Source organism: Myxine glutinosa, chromosome 4, assembly GCF_964187855.1.
Source record: "Myxine glutinosa chromosome 4, kmMyxGlut1.1, whole genome shotgun sequence".
NCBI classification, from domain to species: domain Eukaryota; kingdom Metazoa; phylum Chordata; class Myxini; order Myxiniformes; family Myxinidae; genus Myxine; species Myxine glutinosa.
Genome location: NC_136264.1, coordinates 33,429,988 through 33,447,665, shown reverse-complemented (window position 1 = coordinate 33,447,665; position 17,678 = coordinate 33,429,988). Strand labels below are relative to the sequence as shown.

The window sequence follows — 17,678 nt, the reverse complement described above, 5'->3', positions numbered from 1 at the left end:
CTAAATTGGGAAACATACTATTTTTAAGGTCAAAAGGTCAAAGGTCAACTCAAGGTAAAACTTCCACAATCATCACTTTACATCTGAAAAACCGTCAATTTTCATCCAATTTACTTGAAAATTGAACAATATTTGCATATTTCCTCACCTCACAAGAACAATGCTTTCGTCTTGCTCACCAAATCTATTCATTCCAAAAAATATATAAAATACCATCTCTTACAGTTCCTCCTTTCTACATTCCCTAAACTATCCAGAACTCCACCCCTCCTTCAGTGTCCTCAAACGTATTTTTGACTCGAAGGTCTCAAACTCATTTTGCAAAAAATGTTCGTTTCCCATGAATCGTACACTTTTCAAAATCCAATCTCACCCCTCCCCTCCAAATCCTCCCCATCACCCATCCCTTTAAAATCTCCCCCCTTGCCCCTTCCCTCCCCTCCCTCCTAAACTCCCCCCACACCCCTCCCCTCCGAGACTCTCCCTCGCTCCTCCCCTCCTAGACTCCCCTCTCACCCCTCCTCCTCAAAGCATCCTCCCTGCTTCTTCCCCCTTCCAACTTTCACCTTCATCTCCCCCAACCTTCTGCCTCACTCTTCCCCCTCCTCAAATAACACCTCACTGTGCCTCACCCAATCTCCATCAAACCTTTTGTCCGCCCCATTCTTCCCTTTCTCCAAGCTATTCTGAAATCTCTGAAATCTCTGACACACCTTCAACAGCTCTCCCTACCTCTTCCTCCTCTTCCACATCTTACCCTACCCCTCCCCCCCCCCTGTTCTGGACCCGATGCTCCCCCTTCCTCTTCATTAACGGTATGGACCTCAAACATCCGGGGCCTTCGCTCAAACTTGACTGACCTCTCCATACAGGTTGCTTCTGACAAACCAGATGTGATCTGCTTAACAGAAACTTTCCTCCTTCATGATGTCTCTGATGCCTTGGTATCTCTCCCAGGTTACTCCCTCCTCCGGTATGATAGACCTGAGCCTCGTCCTGGAGGTGGGGTTGCTATCTTTATAAAAATCTCTCTTCCTCACTCGCCCTCCACTGCCCTCTCTCCACCTCACCCCCAGGAATACCTTTGGCTGCGGCTTCCCCTTCGCTCCCAACTTTTGTTCATATGTGTGTTGTACCGTCCACCAAACAGCGATGACTCCATCTACATCTCACTGTCTGATAATATGGACCAACTTCTATCTACCCATCCCAACTCTCTCTTCCTCATATGTGGTGATTTCAATTGTCACCATGCCAGTTGGCTGGGTGTGGGTACCTCTCTCACCAGCCATGGCTCTTCAGCAAAGGACTTCTGCGACTCACTGGGACTGACACAATCTGTCAATTTCCCGACCCGGATCTCAGTCAACGGAGCATCTTCTCTTCTGGATTTGGTTATGACAAACTTCCCTGAAAATGTCTGCTGCTCTTCTTCTGCTCCAATCGGCTCATTGATCATGTGCTTGTCAAAGTGGACATCTCTCTGACCATTCTCAGAGAGCCTCCTCAGCGTCGACGAGTCTGGCATTTCACTGAGGCCAACTGGCACGGTCTTCAAGCAGCCATCAATCATCTGGACTGGTCTCCCATCTCTACCGCCTCTGACATCAACTCATCCTGGGAATTCTTTCAAAGTAAATTGCTCTCTCTCATGCACAGATTTATCCCATCTCGTCTTCAGTTGTCATACCCTTCCTCCCGTCCATGGTACACGGAATCTTGTGGTGAGGCTGTTGCCCTGAAACAACTTGCTTTCGTCTCCTGGAAAGCAAATCCAGCGGAAGGAAATCTCATTTCCTTTCACAAAGCCCGAAACAAGTGTGTGTCCACCCTCAGGAGAGCCAGGAAACAATATCTCACCATTCTCAAGACCGAACTCTCTTATCTGTCTCCCTCTTCCAAATCCTGGTGGCATCTGGTCAAATCTGTTTCTGGTGTTTGTTCCCCCTCCATCCCCTCCCTCACCTCAAACGGCTTAACGGCTGACTCCGCACGTGAAAAAGCTGAATGCCTCAACTCTGTGTTTGCCTCTAAATCTTGTGTCCCAAACCCATCCCTCTCTGTACCCACCGTACCCAGTCGTACCCAGCTGCTCCTGGACTCTGTGTCCTTTCCTCCTGACAAGGTGGAAAAGTTTCTGTCAACCCTCGACTCTGATTCTGCAACTGGTCCTGACGGCATCAGCCCACGGGTCCTAAAATCATGTTCTTCTGCTCTTTCACTCCCTCTTTCTGTTCTCTTCACCCTCTCTTTTGCTCAAGGTCATCTGCCATCTGCTTGGAAATCAGCCAACATCACCGCTTTGCACAAAAAAGGTGCAAAAACAGATCCCAGCAACTACAGACCAATCAGCCTTCTCCCAATTATCAGCAAAGTCAGGGAATCCATCATTGCTTCAGATATGAAATTTTTCCTCTTCTCCAATGGCTTGATCTCTGATCATCAATTTGGTTTCAGACCTGGTCACTCTACTCTGGACATGCTGCTTCTGCTTTCTCAACAATGGATGGAGGTCCTCAACGCCAAACAGGAAATTAGAGCTGTCTCCCTTGACATTTCACGTGCCTTCGATATGGTCTGGCACCGTGCTCTGCTCACCAAACTCTCCTCCTTTGGTATCCATGGAAATCTCCACGCATGGCTGGCGGACTTCCTCTCTGGTCGTAGTCAACGTGTGGCCCTGAATGGGTTTCTCTCATCTCCTCTTCCTGTTCAGGCTGGAGTTCCCCAAGGTAGTGTTCTGGGCCCTGTGCTTTTTCTGGTCTTCATCAATGATCTCTCTGACTCTCTTGAAAATCCTCTCTATCTCTTTGCTGACGACTCTACTCTCTGTCGCTCCATTCCTCATCCCTCAGATCGGCAGTCTGCAGCCTCCTCACTCTCTGCAGACCTGGACAAAATCACAGACTGGTCAAACAAATGGAACATGTCTTTCAATCCTGATAAATCTCACACTCTTACGATGTCTCTCCAAAAAGACCGACTGGAAAACCCTCCCATCCACTTTCTGAACAATCCTCTCCAAGAAGTTCTGTCACTCAAGCTTTTGGGTCTCACTATTTGCCATGATCTTTCCTGGGAAAACCACATTTCAAATCTGGCCTCCAAAGCCAGTCGCCGACTGGGCATCCTCCGTCGTGCGAAGTCCTTCCTTGGCACACCTGAGCTCCTCACCACATACAAGGCTTTCATCCGCAGCTCTATGGAATACTGCTCTCCCCTCTGGTCTGGTGCTCCTGCCTCACACCTAGCCCGTCTGCACACTGTTGAAACCAAAGCGTTCAGAATCATTGGAATCTCCCGCGATGAAGCTAACTCCAAGGGCCTTTCACTCACTCACCGCAGGCAGGTTTGGTGGTCTTTCCATCTTCTACCGACTCCTCTCTGGCCTTGCCCCCCCAGCCCTCTCTGGGCTCTGTCCCCCAAATATTCCTACAGGTCGCACAAGATCTGCCTGCAACCCTCTTATGGTTAAACTGCCAAAATCAAGACTTTCTGCTCACCTTCACTCCTTCATTCCTCTTTTCTCCCGCCTCTGGAACAAACTCCCTCACTCTCTTCAATCCCACTGCACCCTCCAGGTCTTTAAAACAGCTGTTCACCACCATCTCTTATCCTCCCCCATCCAAAACCTTGATCTTTTCTACCCCCGCTAATTTCGGGTCCCCTTGTGTTTTATACCTCTCCCCCCCCGCCCTCCCCCTCCCACGCCTCCTGCCCCCAAGCCCTCTCCCTCCCACACTTCTCTCTGCTCTCAAATGTTGTGGTTGTGTTTTATACCTCTCCCCCCCGCCCTCCCCCTCCCACGCCTCCTGCCCCCAAGCCCTCTCCCTCCCACACTTCTCTCTGCTCTCAAATGTTGTGGTTGTGGTTGTGTCTGTTATGCTTCCCCTTCTCTCCCCATCTTGTCTTCCGCTCCCTCTTTTTGTGTGTTTTGTTTGTCTGGTTGATTTGTTTGTGAAATAAATGTTAGCTCTTTCACGAGCCTCGATTCAGTATACAAAAAAAAAAAAAAAAAAAAACTGAATTGGGAAACCAACTATTTTTGAGGTCAAAAGGTCAAAGGTCAACTCTAGGTCAAACTTCCAAAATCATTAATTTTCATCTGAAAACCCATCAATTTTCATCTGATTGACAAAAATAGAACAGCATTTGTGTATTGCCTCACTGAATTGAGAAACCAACTATTTTTGAGGCCAAAAGGTCAAAGGTCAACTCAAGTACAAACTTCTAAAATCATCATTTTTCATCTGAAAAATCATCACTTTTCATCCTGTTGACCCAAGCTTTGATCAAGATCGTAAATTTTAATCTTCATGAAATGGACAATTTGCTGTGTCAATGGAAACTTTGTGGTGGGGGGGGGGGGGGGGGGGCGGATTTTGCAAGTATCGTGCTCCGCATGACGTCTTCTTTTTTAATGTTAAAGTGATTCTTCACCATTGAGGGATCGGGTGAAAAGCGATATGTAACATGATACAGTATTTTAAAAAGTTATGGATGAGTTGTGACTAAACTGGGTGGACGAGTTCAGTATACGACAAGAACAAGCTGATTCGATTTTGGTTCAGGTCCGAATCCAGATCCGGCCTATCAGTGGGATACAAATAAGCTGTTCAGCAGATTATTTGTTGGTGGAGAAGCAGCTTATCTAGTTTATATCTCGAATGCTTTTTACAAATGATGAACTTGTTTGTGGAGAAGGTTCAAGACCATCAACATTGGTTTCAAATTAAAGGAGATTTTCACCGCCCCTTCCACAACCTGTCACAGACGCTCATCGACGACGACGGTCATCCCACTTTCCTTGGACAGGACTGGCACGCTGTTTTCCTGCCTAAAATGCGGTACTTAAGAGGCCTGGCGTTCTCTTAAAAAAACACAAAAGACAGATTACAAAGGTAATAACATTAAATAGGACTTTGAAGGGATGGAGGTTTTTATAAACACACATTAGGAAGGTTAGATGATGTCTGCTTATGTATAAAACCACGCACATCTAATATCACGACGACCTGACCTCACGCTTATTCTATTAAATTCACTATGGAAAACAACTAAACTATTCCATGCAATGTTATCCCACAGAAGTCATTTCCACATGAGTACCATTATTGCACCTGAATATGTTTGCCTTCAATAAAAGCATTTCAAAGATACTTTTTTGGCAAAAGTATCTTTTTGCTGCCCAGCTTACCAGTGTAAATGAATGAAAAAATGTTACACACACATGTGCATCGATGCATGAGAGCATGTGCATCGATGCATCGATGCATGATGCATGAGATGCATCGATGCATCGACTGTACGTACTACCTGAGAAACTGGTTTGATGGCACTTTCAAATTTGGCACTCATTGCATAAACCACACCTCTGGTTCTGCAGGTTAGCACTTGAAAATAACCTTTACAGATAAGGCTCGATTGTGCCATCCTTTACAGATAATATGACAATTTATCAACACATTGTTGTGCATCCCCCATCTGTGTGTAATCCCTTCTACGTGCTGTAGCCAATTATATGCACATACACTGTCATTGGGAGGAAGAGGTTAATTGTGTACAGTACATGATGACATAGTAGTGAGGTGTACAGGCTGGCACGTTAGGGGTAGTGAGTTCAAATCGAGTTAAAAGTAATTTGGATTCTAATCTCACTGGAAAATGAAGTACAAGATGTAATAACATCCATGTTTGGAATTGTTGATTAAAAACCAGCTGGCTCATTCAAGACTTGGAGTTAGGAGGTAATCTTGGAGTTAGGAGGTAATCTTGGAGTTAGGAGGTAATCTTGGAGTTAGGAGGTAATCTGCCGACCCCACCAGTTTAGTTCCACATTATTTTATTAGTTTATTAATTCCACATTATTTTATTAGTTTATTAATTCCACATTATTTTATTAGTTTATTAATGCCACATTATTTTATTAGTTTATTAATTCCACATTATTTTATTAGTTTATTAATTCCACATTATTTTATTAGTTTATTAATTCCACATTATTTTATTAGTTTATTAATTCTACATTATTTTATTAGTTTATTAATTCCACATTATTTTATTAGTTTATTAATTCTACATTATTTTATTAGTTTATTAATTTCACATTATTTTATTCGTTTATTAATTCCACATTATTTTATTAGTTTATTAATTCCACATTACTTTATTAGTTTATTAATTCCACATTATTTTATTAGTTTATTCATTCCACATTATTTTATTAGTTTATTAATTCCACATTACTTTATTAGTTTATTAATTCCACATTACTTTATTAGTTTATTAATTCTACATTATTTTATTAGTTTATTAATTCCACATTATTTTATTCGTTTATTAATTCCACATTATTTTATTAGTTTATTAATTCCACATTACTTTATTAGTTTATAAATTCCACATTACTTTATTAGTTTATTAATTCCACATTACTTTATTAGTTTATTAATTCCACATTACTTTATTAGTTTATTAATTCCACATTAATTTATTAGTTTATTAATTCCACATTATTTTATTAGTTTATTAATTCCACATTATTTTATTCGTTTATTAATTCCACATTATTTTATTAGTTTATTAATTCCACATTATTTTATTAGTTTATTAACTCCACATTACTTTATTAGTTTATTAATTCTACATTATTTTATTAGTTTATTAGTTCCACATTACTTTATTAGTTTATTAATTCCACATTATTTTATTAGTTTATTAACTCCACATTATTTTATTAGTTTATTAATTCTACATTATTTTATTAGTTTATTAATTCCACATTATTTTATTAGTTTATTAATTCCACATTACTTTATTAGTATATTAATTCCACATTATTTTATTAGTTTATTAATTCCACATTATTTTATTAGTTTATTAATTCTACATTATTTTATTAGTTTATTAATTCCACATCACTTTATTAGTTTATTAATTCCACATTACTTTATTAGTTTATTAATTCTACATTATTTTATTAGTTTATTAATTCCACATTACTTTATTAGTTTATTAATTCTACATTATTTTATTAGTTTATTAATTCCACATTACTTTATTAGTTTATTAATTCCACATTATTTTATTAGTTTATTAATTCCACATTATTTTATTAGTTTATTAATTCCACATTACTTTATTAGTTTATTAATTCCACATTACTTTATTAGTATATTAATTCCACATTACTTTATTAGTTTATTGATTCCACATTACTTTATTAGTTTATTGATTCCACATTACTTTATTAGTTTATTAATTCCACATTACTTTATTAGTTTATTAATTCCACATTACTTTATTAGTTTATTAATTCCACATTACTTTATTAGTTTATTAATTCCACATTACTTTATTAGTTTATTGATTCCACATTACTTTATTAGTTTATTGATTCCACATTACTTTATTAGTATATTAATTCCACATTATTTTATTCGTTTATTAATTCCACATTATTTTATTAGTTTATTAACTCCACATTATTTTATTAGTTTATAAATTCCACATTATTTTATTAGTTTATTAATTCCACATTATTTTATTAGTTTATTAATTCCACATTATTTTATTCGTTTATTAATTCCACATTATTTTATTAGTTTATTAATTCCACATTATTTTATTAGTTTATTAATTCCACATTCTTTTATTAGTTTATTAATTCCACATTATTTTATTAGTTTATTAACTCCACATTATTTTATTAGTTTATTAATCCCACATTATTTTATTCGTTTATTAATTCCACATTATTTTATTAGTTTATTCATTCCACATTATTTTATTAGTTTATTAATTCCACATTATTTTATTAGTTTATTAATTCCACATTATTTTATTAGTTTATTAATTCCACATTATTTTATTAGTTTATTAATTCCACATTATTTTATTAGTTTATTAATTCCACATTACCCCTGCACAGCAGAAGACGAGGTTTTGCAATCGTGTGTCCGTGTGTGTGTGTGTGTGTGTGTGTGTGTGTGTGTGTGTGTGTGTGTGTGTGTGTGTGTGTGTGTGTGTGTGTGTGTGTGTGTGTGTGTGTGTGTGTGTGTGTCCGGGCTGTAACCTTTTTTTTTTTTTTTTACCATTTGAGCTATTGTGATCAAGTTTTCACCAAAGCTTTATTATCATAATATGGAGAAGGCAAATTGATAATTTTGTCAAAAGGTCAACAGGTCAAAGGTCAGCACCACATGAAATCATAAATTTTCATCCAATCAAACTTAAATTTAAATTTACCATTTGAGTTTTGTCATCAAATTTTTAACAAAGCTTTATTATGAGAATATGGAGATGGCAAATTAATAATTTGGTCAAAAGGTCAAAATCACATAAAATCGGCAATTTTCATCTGAACTGAAATGTTAAGAATTTGCATATTAGGTCACTGAATTGGTTCACCATTCAAAAAGCTACAAGCTGATTGTTGGTTTTTTCAGATCAAAAGGTCACAGGTCAAGGTTGTGTAAAATCACCAATTTTCACACGATTGACCTGAAATTTAAAGAATTTGCATATCGGGTCACTGAATTGGTTCACCATTCAAAAGGTAGGAGGTGATTGCTTTTTTAGATCAAAAGGTCAAAGGTCAAGGTTGCATAAAATCATCCATTTTCGTCCAAATGACCTGAAATTTATTAATTTGCATATTGGGTCACATAATTGGTTCACCAATCAAAAGCTATGAGCTGATTATGTTTTTTAGATATAAAGCTCAAAAGTCAAGACTGCATAAAATCATCAATTTCCATTTTATATATATTTATAACTGTTTTCGTTCGTTTGCACATATGGAAGAAGAAGAAGACGTCTGAATACAAACGGACGCAGACGGGCTATGCATTCTCAGATGCTTTCTAGTTTTACGCCAAGAACGATAGTGGAGTTCGTCCTTGAAATACAAGCAGGACAAAGACATTAGTGAAACAGCTAACTTCAATGTGAATTACAGGTTTTTAGTCACAATGGACGTGTTGACATTCATTGCCATACATATGAGAATATGGCTTGTGATGCTGGGATCCCCTATTCAAATCCCATATACTGTGAAGATTTGTCCCGAGTTTCCTCCTATCTTTAATTTCCAAGTAAAAGTCGATTGATATCTCACAATAGCTTACTCTAAATGTGTCTCCTGTATATACAAACCTCTATGTGTCTCCTGTACATACAAACCTCTCCATGAGCCTTGGGTCCATGTTTAACTAAAACGCAAGGCCAGGTCAATGTGAACTTTTGACAGCCTACAAGGCCTTAAGTCACAGCTTGATGAGGTGCCACTCCCCCTTTGAGCTGGTGCCCCTGCCTCACACCTTGACCCTCTTGATGTCCTGGAAAGCAAGGCTATCAAAATAATTGGGATCTCCCGTGACGAAGCTGAGTGTCGAGTTCCGTTACTCTCACATCCAACACAGGTTGGTGGCCTCTGTATTCTACCACAACCCTTTTGGTCTTCAACCGTCTGCCCTCTCTTGGCTCCCACCAGGATTATGCAAGGCACACATGGTCTGCTGGTAATCCTTCTCCTTTTAAACTCCCAAAATCCAGGCTCACTTTCCCTTCCCCTTTCTGGTAATCAGATTACCCCCTATCTGCTGTCTCCCTTAGCTCCAAGATTTGTGTCATCTATAAATTTGGAAAACCTACTCCCAACCTTTGTCCAAATCTTTGATATAAATTATGAATAACAACATCCCTAGAACCGATCTCTGCAGACCCCCACTACTTAATCCTCCCAGCCAGGGACCCCCACGTTCACCATCACTCTTTACTTCCTGTCACTAAGCCAGTTTACAATCCAGTTAGCTACTCCATCAATCCACTGCACACGTCCATACCTTAGCCAACAGCCTTCCATGTGGTACCTTATGAAAAGCTTTCTGAAAATCCAGATAAACTACGTCAACTGCACTCCGCCATCAACCCGGTCAGAAACTCCACTCTTGTAGTCAACAAATGACTCTCAATGGTATCCTCTCATCTCCTCTGCCTGGAGTACTACTCTCCCCTTTGTGCAGGCGCCCCCACCTCACAACTTCCACATCATTATGTCGTGGAGTCCAAGGGCCTCAAAATCATTGAGATCTCTCGCACGCTTTCTGCGACTAAACCATTTATGGTGGAACTCCCAAAATCCAGACTCGATGCTCTGCTCCACTCATTTGTTTCTCTTCTCTCTTGCTTGTAAATCAAGTTGGACCAATAGATCTTATTATTCCCTCCAAGACCTCAATATTTCAAAGATGGCTATTCAACTCCTCCTCAGGTCGTCCATTCTCATACTTTCTACCCTCATCGACCCTCCTCAAGCCCACCCCTTCCTTTCCAGATTATTATTTTCTCCCTTCCCTCACCACCCAACCTCAATTTATGCATTCCATTCCTCTTCCATCCCCAGTTTTCCTTTTCTGTTCCAGTCCTTGTTGTGCTTGAGCTGATGTTCCACCCTCTCTCCCCGTCCCCTTACGCTATTGTTCTTCCCCTCAACCATTCTTCTTCAAGGTCCCTATGTTGTGTCCCTCTACCCTACTGTTGGTATGTATTCCCTAGCTGTTTCTATTCTGTTCTGTGTTCCAACTCTACCATGAGCCTAAACTTTGCATGCCAACAAAATTCCATTGCTTGCTAACTGTAATCCCAAACTAGAACGCCACTCAGTAGAGCGCATACTCCCGCCGTGGGTCAAGTTGCAATAGTACGATTTCACAAAAGCTTGAGGGAGTAGTTCAGTGACAACACAAGACAAGACAACACAAGACAGACACTGCACAGATATATATTTAGAAAATATAGAAGATAATGTAAAAAAAAAGAAAAAAAAGAAAAAGCAATTTCACTTACATTTTCGGATTCAGCGCTCAATTCTATATAAGTGAGTGTATTTTGAGGCATGTGTAACTTCAAATAAAATTGTAAGCCAGGAAAACGTTCGTTTCCTTCCTTAGGGATACAACATGTAAAACTGGCCCAAATGTGAAAACAAAACTCGCTCATTTTAAGTCGTACAAGCTAATGCGACCACTCATTCTTCTGGGAAGAATCCCGTGCACATGCATGTCACTCTTATAAGTCACCTAAGTCTTTATAAGTTCATCAAATACTGACACCGCAATTGACATTCGCTGAGGTAAATCTGTTGGTAGGTTAAAAAAAAACAAAAAAAACAGTTTTAAAGCATTATACGTATCAAACGATACATTTTATGAAACGGGGAAACCGAATACACACTTTGGTATGTTTAAAATGACAGAATATGTCTTTATTAGAAAAAAAAAAAGAACCTTGAAGACGACGCTGCTAACAAAATGCACCGCTCAAACGCATAACCACGAGTTTAAACTACATTTACAACAAATATGAAAACTATTTTCAGATCACAATGTTAAATATAGAATATATAGAAGATAATGTTAAAAACAAATGAGCCCTATCTTCCAATGGTAAACAATCCTTCAAAAAATTCCTGGATCCGGAATAATATCCTGAGCTTCACCAAAAACTAATCAATTCTTCCTTATTACAAGGGATCCCACCAAATTTCATCCAAATCCGATCAGAACTTTTCCAGATATCTTGTTCACAAACACACACACACACACACACACACACACACACACACACACACACACACACACACACACACACACACACACACACACACGATTGAATGCATTACTCCCTGGCGGGAGTAAAAATAGTCATTAAGCTGTAGTGCATGGAGGATACTCCTTGCCTGAAGAAGTCCAGCTGGTATGCGACGGTGTCCGCAATCATCTCTGTATCAGCGGCAGATCCAGAGCGGCAGCAGTAGATGCGGTCGTGCAACTTGTACAGCTTGTCTACGACACGGTTTGTCACTTGTTGTCTGCAGGAAACGAAATTATTGTATGCTTAATATAGCACGCAGCTTTGGGATTCGCTGTCTCAGATTCGTCAGATCATCAAGTCAATATTGGACTTTTCCAAGATTACACATTCTTTCTATGCAAGCAGACGGTTCAAATGGTAGGTTTTATCAACTCAAGGTGGACCTGTCGTTGTTTAACAACAATCAAGTTGACAAAGGCTTGTTGGCTGCTGTGGGAAGCAAAGTGAATCTGACATTTCAGGGGCCTCTCTCGCTTCGACAAAGGGTCCTCAAATTGCAGTTGTTCGGTCTCCCAAATTGCAATAGTGAAAGCTTTAGTAAGACTAAGATATTAAGGCCAAGACCTGTTTGAGCCTGCAGTTGAATCTAAAAATCTCCTACGATACTCAACTAGTTATTCTGGTCCAATAAACACTAAAAACTAGATAAAATATGGACATTACTTACCCGGCTGTGACTCGAGTATCGGCTCCAATTACAACACCTCCATCAAACTCCACTGCCATTATGGTGGTCTGCAGCAAACACACTCGGGTGTAACAATTTGTAGTTTACTGCCATCAATTACTATTTTACCCCCAGCTCAATTTTTTTGCACACAGAGTCGAGGCTCATGGAAGATTAAATTTCATCAAAATTGTGTGTGCAGTTTCGGAGAAAAAAAAAACATCACAGCTGCCTCCCTTGACTTCTCTCGTGCCTTCGATACCGTCTGGCACCCCGCCCTGCTCTCAAAACTCTCCTCTTATGGTATCCAGAGAAATGTCCATAGATGGCTCGTGGACTTCCTCTCCTGTCATAGTCAACGTGTGGCTTTAAATGGAATTCTCTCATCTTCTCTTCCTGCCCAGACTGGAGTTCCCCAAGGAAGTGTTCTGGGCCCTGTGCTTTTTCTGGTCTTCATCAATGATCTCTCCAACTCTGGAAAATCCTCTCTATCTTTTTGCCGATGACTCCACTCTGTGCCGCTCCATTCCTCATCCCTCAGATCGGCAGGCAGCAAGCAGAAGACCTGGATAAAATCACAAACTGGTCAAACAAGTGGAACATGTCTTTCAATCCTGACAAATCTCACACCCTCACTATGTCTCTCCGAAAAGACCGTCTGGAAAACCCTCCCATCTACTGTCTCAACAATCCTCTTGAAGAAGTTCTGTCGCTGAAGCTTTTGGGTCTCACTATCTGCCATGATCTTTCCTGGGAAAACCACATTTCAAATCTGGCCTCCAAAGCCAGTCACCGTCTGGGCATCCTCCGTCGTGCGAAGTCCTTCCTCGGCACACCTGAGCTCCTCACCACATACAAAGCTTTCATCCGCAGCTCAATGGAATACTGCTCTCCCCTCTGGGCTGGTGCTCCTGCCTCACACATAGCTCCGCTTCATGCTGGAGAAACCAAAGCGTTCAAAATTATTGGAATCTCCCGCGATGTAGCTGGTTGTGACGGTCATTCACTCTCTCTCACCGCAGGCAGGTTAACAGTCTCTCTATATTCCACTGAATTCACTGCGGCCTTGCCTCACCGCCCCCCCCCCCCCCCCCGCTCTGTCTGTGCTCTGTCCCCTAAATATTCCTGCAGGACAGAAAATATCTGCCAGCAACCCTCTTCTGGTGAAACTGCCAAAATCAAGACTCTCTGCTCACCTTCACTCTTTCATTCCTCTGTTTTTCTGCCTCTGGAACAAACCCCCCCACTCTCTTAAATCCCACTCCTCCCTCCAGGTCTTTAAAACAGCTGTTCACCACCATCTCTTATCTTCCCCAATCCAAAACCTTGATCGTTTCTACCCCCGTTCATTCACCCCCAATCTAACTTCTTCAAATTCCATTTTCTTTCCTGAAAATCCTTGTAGTGTCTATCTTGTTTATCCAATGTACCCGCCCCAGCCCTCTCCCTTCCACAGATCTCCCAATGTACCTGTTCTCTACTGTCGATGTGCTTCCCTCTCCCCCCCCCCCCCCCTCAACCCCCTCTTGTCTCCTGCTCCCTTTATTATATGTTCTATGCATTAACTCCTATACGAGCTTCGACTTACGATACAAAAACGGAAGAAAAAAAATAAAAGAAAGCAAATACCTCTTTTCGGGGGCTCAAATTCCATGTAGACCCCCTCAGGACCCGAATTTTTTAATGCCGTCAACAAACTTTGGTACATCACGGATGATGAAGGTTGTTGTCAAGTTTCATCGAAATTGTGTGTGTAGTTTCAGACAAGAAAGGAAATACCTATTTTTATGGGTCAACCCTGTACCCACGTTTACCCCTCGTAGACTCCTTTAGACCACGATTTTCTTAATGCCGTGAACAAACTTCGGTACATCATGGGTGGTGAAGGTTGTGGTCAAGTTTCATCGAAATCGTGTGTGTAGTTTCAGAGGAAAAATAAATTCCTATTTTGGGAGTCAAATCTGGATCCACATTGACCCCTGGTAGACCCCACTTAGACCCTGATTTTTTTAATGCTGTGAACAAACTTGAGTTGCAACATACGAAATATCATTTGTGCCAAGTTTGGTCACAATCTCATCAGCAGTTTGAGAGAAGAAGTTGCAAGTGTTTACGGACGGACAGACTGACGGACAGACGACGCGCCATCGCATAAGCTCCCCGGAACTATGATCCAGGTGAGCTAAAAACAGGACGCAAAACACTCATGCATGGGGTGGGCAAGATGGACACAAAGGGAAACTCCAAGGAGGGACAACTGGAAAATTGGAAGGAGGAGGGATTTGGGTGGGGTTAACGAGGGTGGAAAAGATCATGGTTTTGGACTTGGGACCGTCGGAGATGGTGATGAACAGTTGTCTTCAAAACCTGGAGGGAAGAATAGGATTGAAAGGATGTGGAAGTTGATGCCACAGGTGGCAAAACGGAGGGAAAATGAGTGGAGGTGAAGAGTGATCCTGGATTCAAGCAGTTTCACCAGAAGGGGGTTGATGGTGGACCGTGTGAGCCCTGCAGAAGCACGGCACGGACAAAGCACGGAAAAGCAGTTTCCCATTAAAAATTCCGATAGAACCTCAGGTTAACCCCAATCAGACCTCAGATCAAGTCATTGTTACGTTGGAGGGGTTACATATTAGCTAGCACGTGGTCTGTATGCTTGCATAGGTTAGAACGTTTTTGTACCCAGGGACCCGTTAGAGTGAAGTTGTCCTGTTCTTACGTATGCCGTGAGGGGCGGTATAGTTGGCATTGGCATTAGATTGGAAAGGTGCAGTTTGTATGTGTCCGCTCTGTGAACCAAGCAACATACGAAGACAAAGTAAGGAGAGGGCTGTCTTTGGATGTGTCTTGCTTCCTGTTTGACCTGCTAACCTCCTCCTCTTCTCCCTAACCTTTCAGCCCATGGAGCACAAGACATCTGGTGCGGCCAAGTAATCTTTCCCTACATCATTCTTGAAATATTTCCCTACATCTACATCATTCTGTGTGGATCACAGCCAATATCCTCCTGCCATAACCTGATACAATCTATTTTTCCTTCATTCTTCTTCTTCTTCTTCTTCTTTAATGGCCAAAATTTTTCCACGTTCTTGTGGGGTCGGTCAGAAGAAGGTTAGCCGAAGTCTTTCACGAACCGACTGGCATGGGCCTGACATTTGACTAAGGTTAAAGCAGGAATTTGGAATTTGGTCATGGTGCTGGCAATAGCTTCCATACTCCTCGCGAAGGACACCGTGGGAACTTTAACATCCACTAACTAATGTCGACAGACGTGACGCTCACTTTAATGTCCATCCACGGGACAGTACACTCATTGATGAATCACCATGCATGTGAAACACGACAGTTAGAGTTGGGTCAATATTCAAACTCAGGCTAGATAGCTTAGAGTTGAGTGTGCATACCACAAGGCCATCCTGCAGCCCTTCATTTATCCTTCATTCAATGTCCCTCATTCCTGCTGCATCGAAATAACACACAACTCTATGTGTGCAATTGTTCCTGCAGAATGAAGCGTACATGTTTCAATTTACCTGCTCCAAGTTACCCCTGCCTGCACCTGCTCCAACTTATCCCTGCCTGTACCTGCTCCAACCTCACCCCTGCCTACACCTGCTCAACCTCACCCCTGCCTGCACCTGCTCCAACCTCACCCCTGCCTGCACATGCTCCAACCTTACCCCTGCCTGCATCTGCTCCAACCTCACCTCTGCCTGCAATGCTTCAACCTCACCCCTGAATGATCTGCTCCACGGCACCTTGTCAACCTTACCCCTGCCTGCACCTGCTCCAACCTCACCCTGCCTGCACCCTCTCCAACCTCACCCCTGCCTGCACCTGCTCTAACCTCACCCCTGCCTGCACCTGCTCCAACCTCACCCCTGCCTGCAATGCTCCAACCTCACCCCTGCCTGCACCTGCTCCAACCTCACTCCTGCCTGAACCTGCTCCAACCTCACCCTGCTTGCACCTGCTCAACCTCACCCCTGCCTGCACCTGCTCCAATCTCACCACTGCCTGCACATGCTCCAACCTAATCCCTGCTTGCACCTGCTCCAACTCACCCCTGCATGCACCTGCTCCTACCTCACCCCTGCATGCACCTGCTCCTACCTCACCCCTGCCTGCAATGCTCCAACTTCACCCCTGCCTGCACCTGCTCAACCTCACCCCTGCCTGCACCTGCTCAACCTCACCCCTGCCTGCACCTGCTCCAAATCACCCCTACCTGCACATGCTCCAACCTCACCCCCTGCCTACACCTGCTCCAACCTCACCCCTGCCTGCACCTGCTCCAACTCACCCCTGCCTGCACCTGCTCCAACGTCACCCCTGCCTGCACCTGCTCCAACGTCACCCCTGCACACAATCACTCCAACATCAGTTAATAAGAATCTTTCCCCAAATGGAGATTTTCCCGAACAAGCACTACACTGGGTGGTTTGCCATTGGAGAGAGATTTCCAGTCTCCTAAAGATTTCGACCACCGACTAGTGTTCATCCGGGATTGTACCCCACCCCCCCTCCCCATTCCCCCCCACCCCCCTCCCCAATCCCCCCCACCCCCCTCCCCCCCCCGCCCCACATCCCCATGCGCGCCCCTTTGCTAGGAAACTTGATGCCCGCAGTTCGTACATAACGTCGTTTGGAAAGTCCCTTCAGGACGGTGCGGGCAACTCGCCAGTTTTGTTGGGCACAAACAAGGCTCGCCAATGTTAAAGTACAACAATAGTACCGGTACGCACAATGGACAATGTGTATTACATGGAACAGCACAGACAGAGGAGGAAGAGACCGGTCGGTTGATCTTTGCCTTTCACCTAATGTCATTTCATGTCAAACTCACCCCTGTGCTCACTGGGACCGGTACCACGTCAGACTCTCCGAACCCATACCGAGGACGTTCGACCATCGTCGGTCCGCAAAGATCCATGGTCGCTCCCCCAGAACGCGAAGCTGCGATGTGTTTGTTCAAACGCGTCACCCACAAGGAATAAGGAAATGTTTGCATTTAGGGAACTGAAACTAATGGGCGGTGGGAGGATTCGAAAGTGGGACAAACTATACGAAGGAGGGACCATAAGGAAGGGACCACAAGGGAGGCACCACCAGGGAGGCACCACCAGGGAGGATTCACAAGGGAGGATTCACAAGGGAGGATTCACAAGGGAGGATTCACAAGGGAGGATTCACAAGGGAGGAATCACAAGGGAGAAATCACAAGGGAGGAATCACAAGGGAGGAATCACAAGGGAGGGATCACAAGGGAGGAATCACAAGGGAGAGATCACAAGGGAGGAATCACAAGGGAGGAATCACAAGGGAGGGATCACAAGGGAGGATTCACAAGGGAGGA

The 17,678-nt window shown here is 42.5% G+C and overlaps 1 protein-coding gene across 2 annotated transcripts in view; it reads right to left on the bottom strand.

Annotated features, from left to right (window-relative positions):
* LOC137414910 (proteasome subunit beta type-6) overlaps window positions 1-17,351 on the bottom strand; it is a 62,487-nt gene extending 45,136 nt beyond the window's left edge. Inside the window, exons 1-3 of one of the 2 annotated variants that reach the window (XM_078775632.1) lie at window positions 17,169-17,351; window positions 12,323-12,390; window positions 11,741-11,872 (exon numbers count right to left, since the gene is read on the bottom strand). In XM_078775632.1, coding sequence (XP_078631758.1) covers window positions 11,741-11,872; window positions 12,323-12,390; window positions 17,169-17,333 — 365 coding nt within the window. In that variant the 5' untranslated portion in view covers window positions 17,334-17,351. The remainder of the gene's footprint in view (window positions 1-11,740; window positions 11,873-12,322; window positions 12,391-17,168) is intronic. The other variant, XM_078775631.1, reaches the window with a different exon arrangement.
* Window positions 17,352-17,678: the final 327 nt, after the last annotated feature.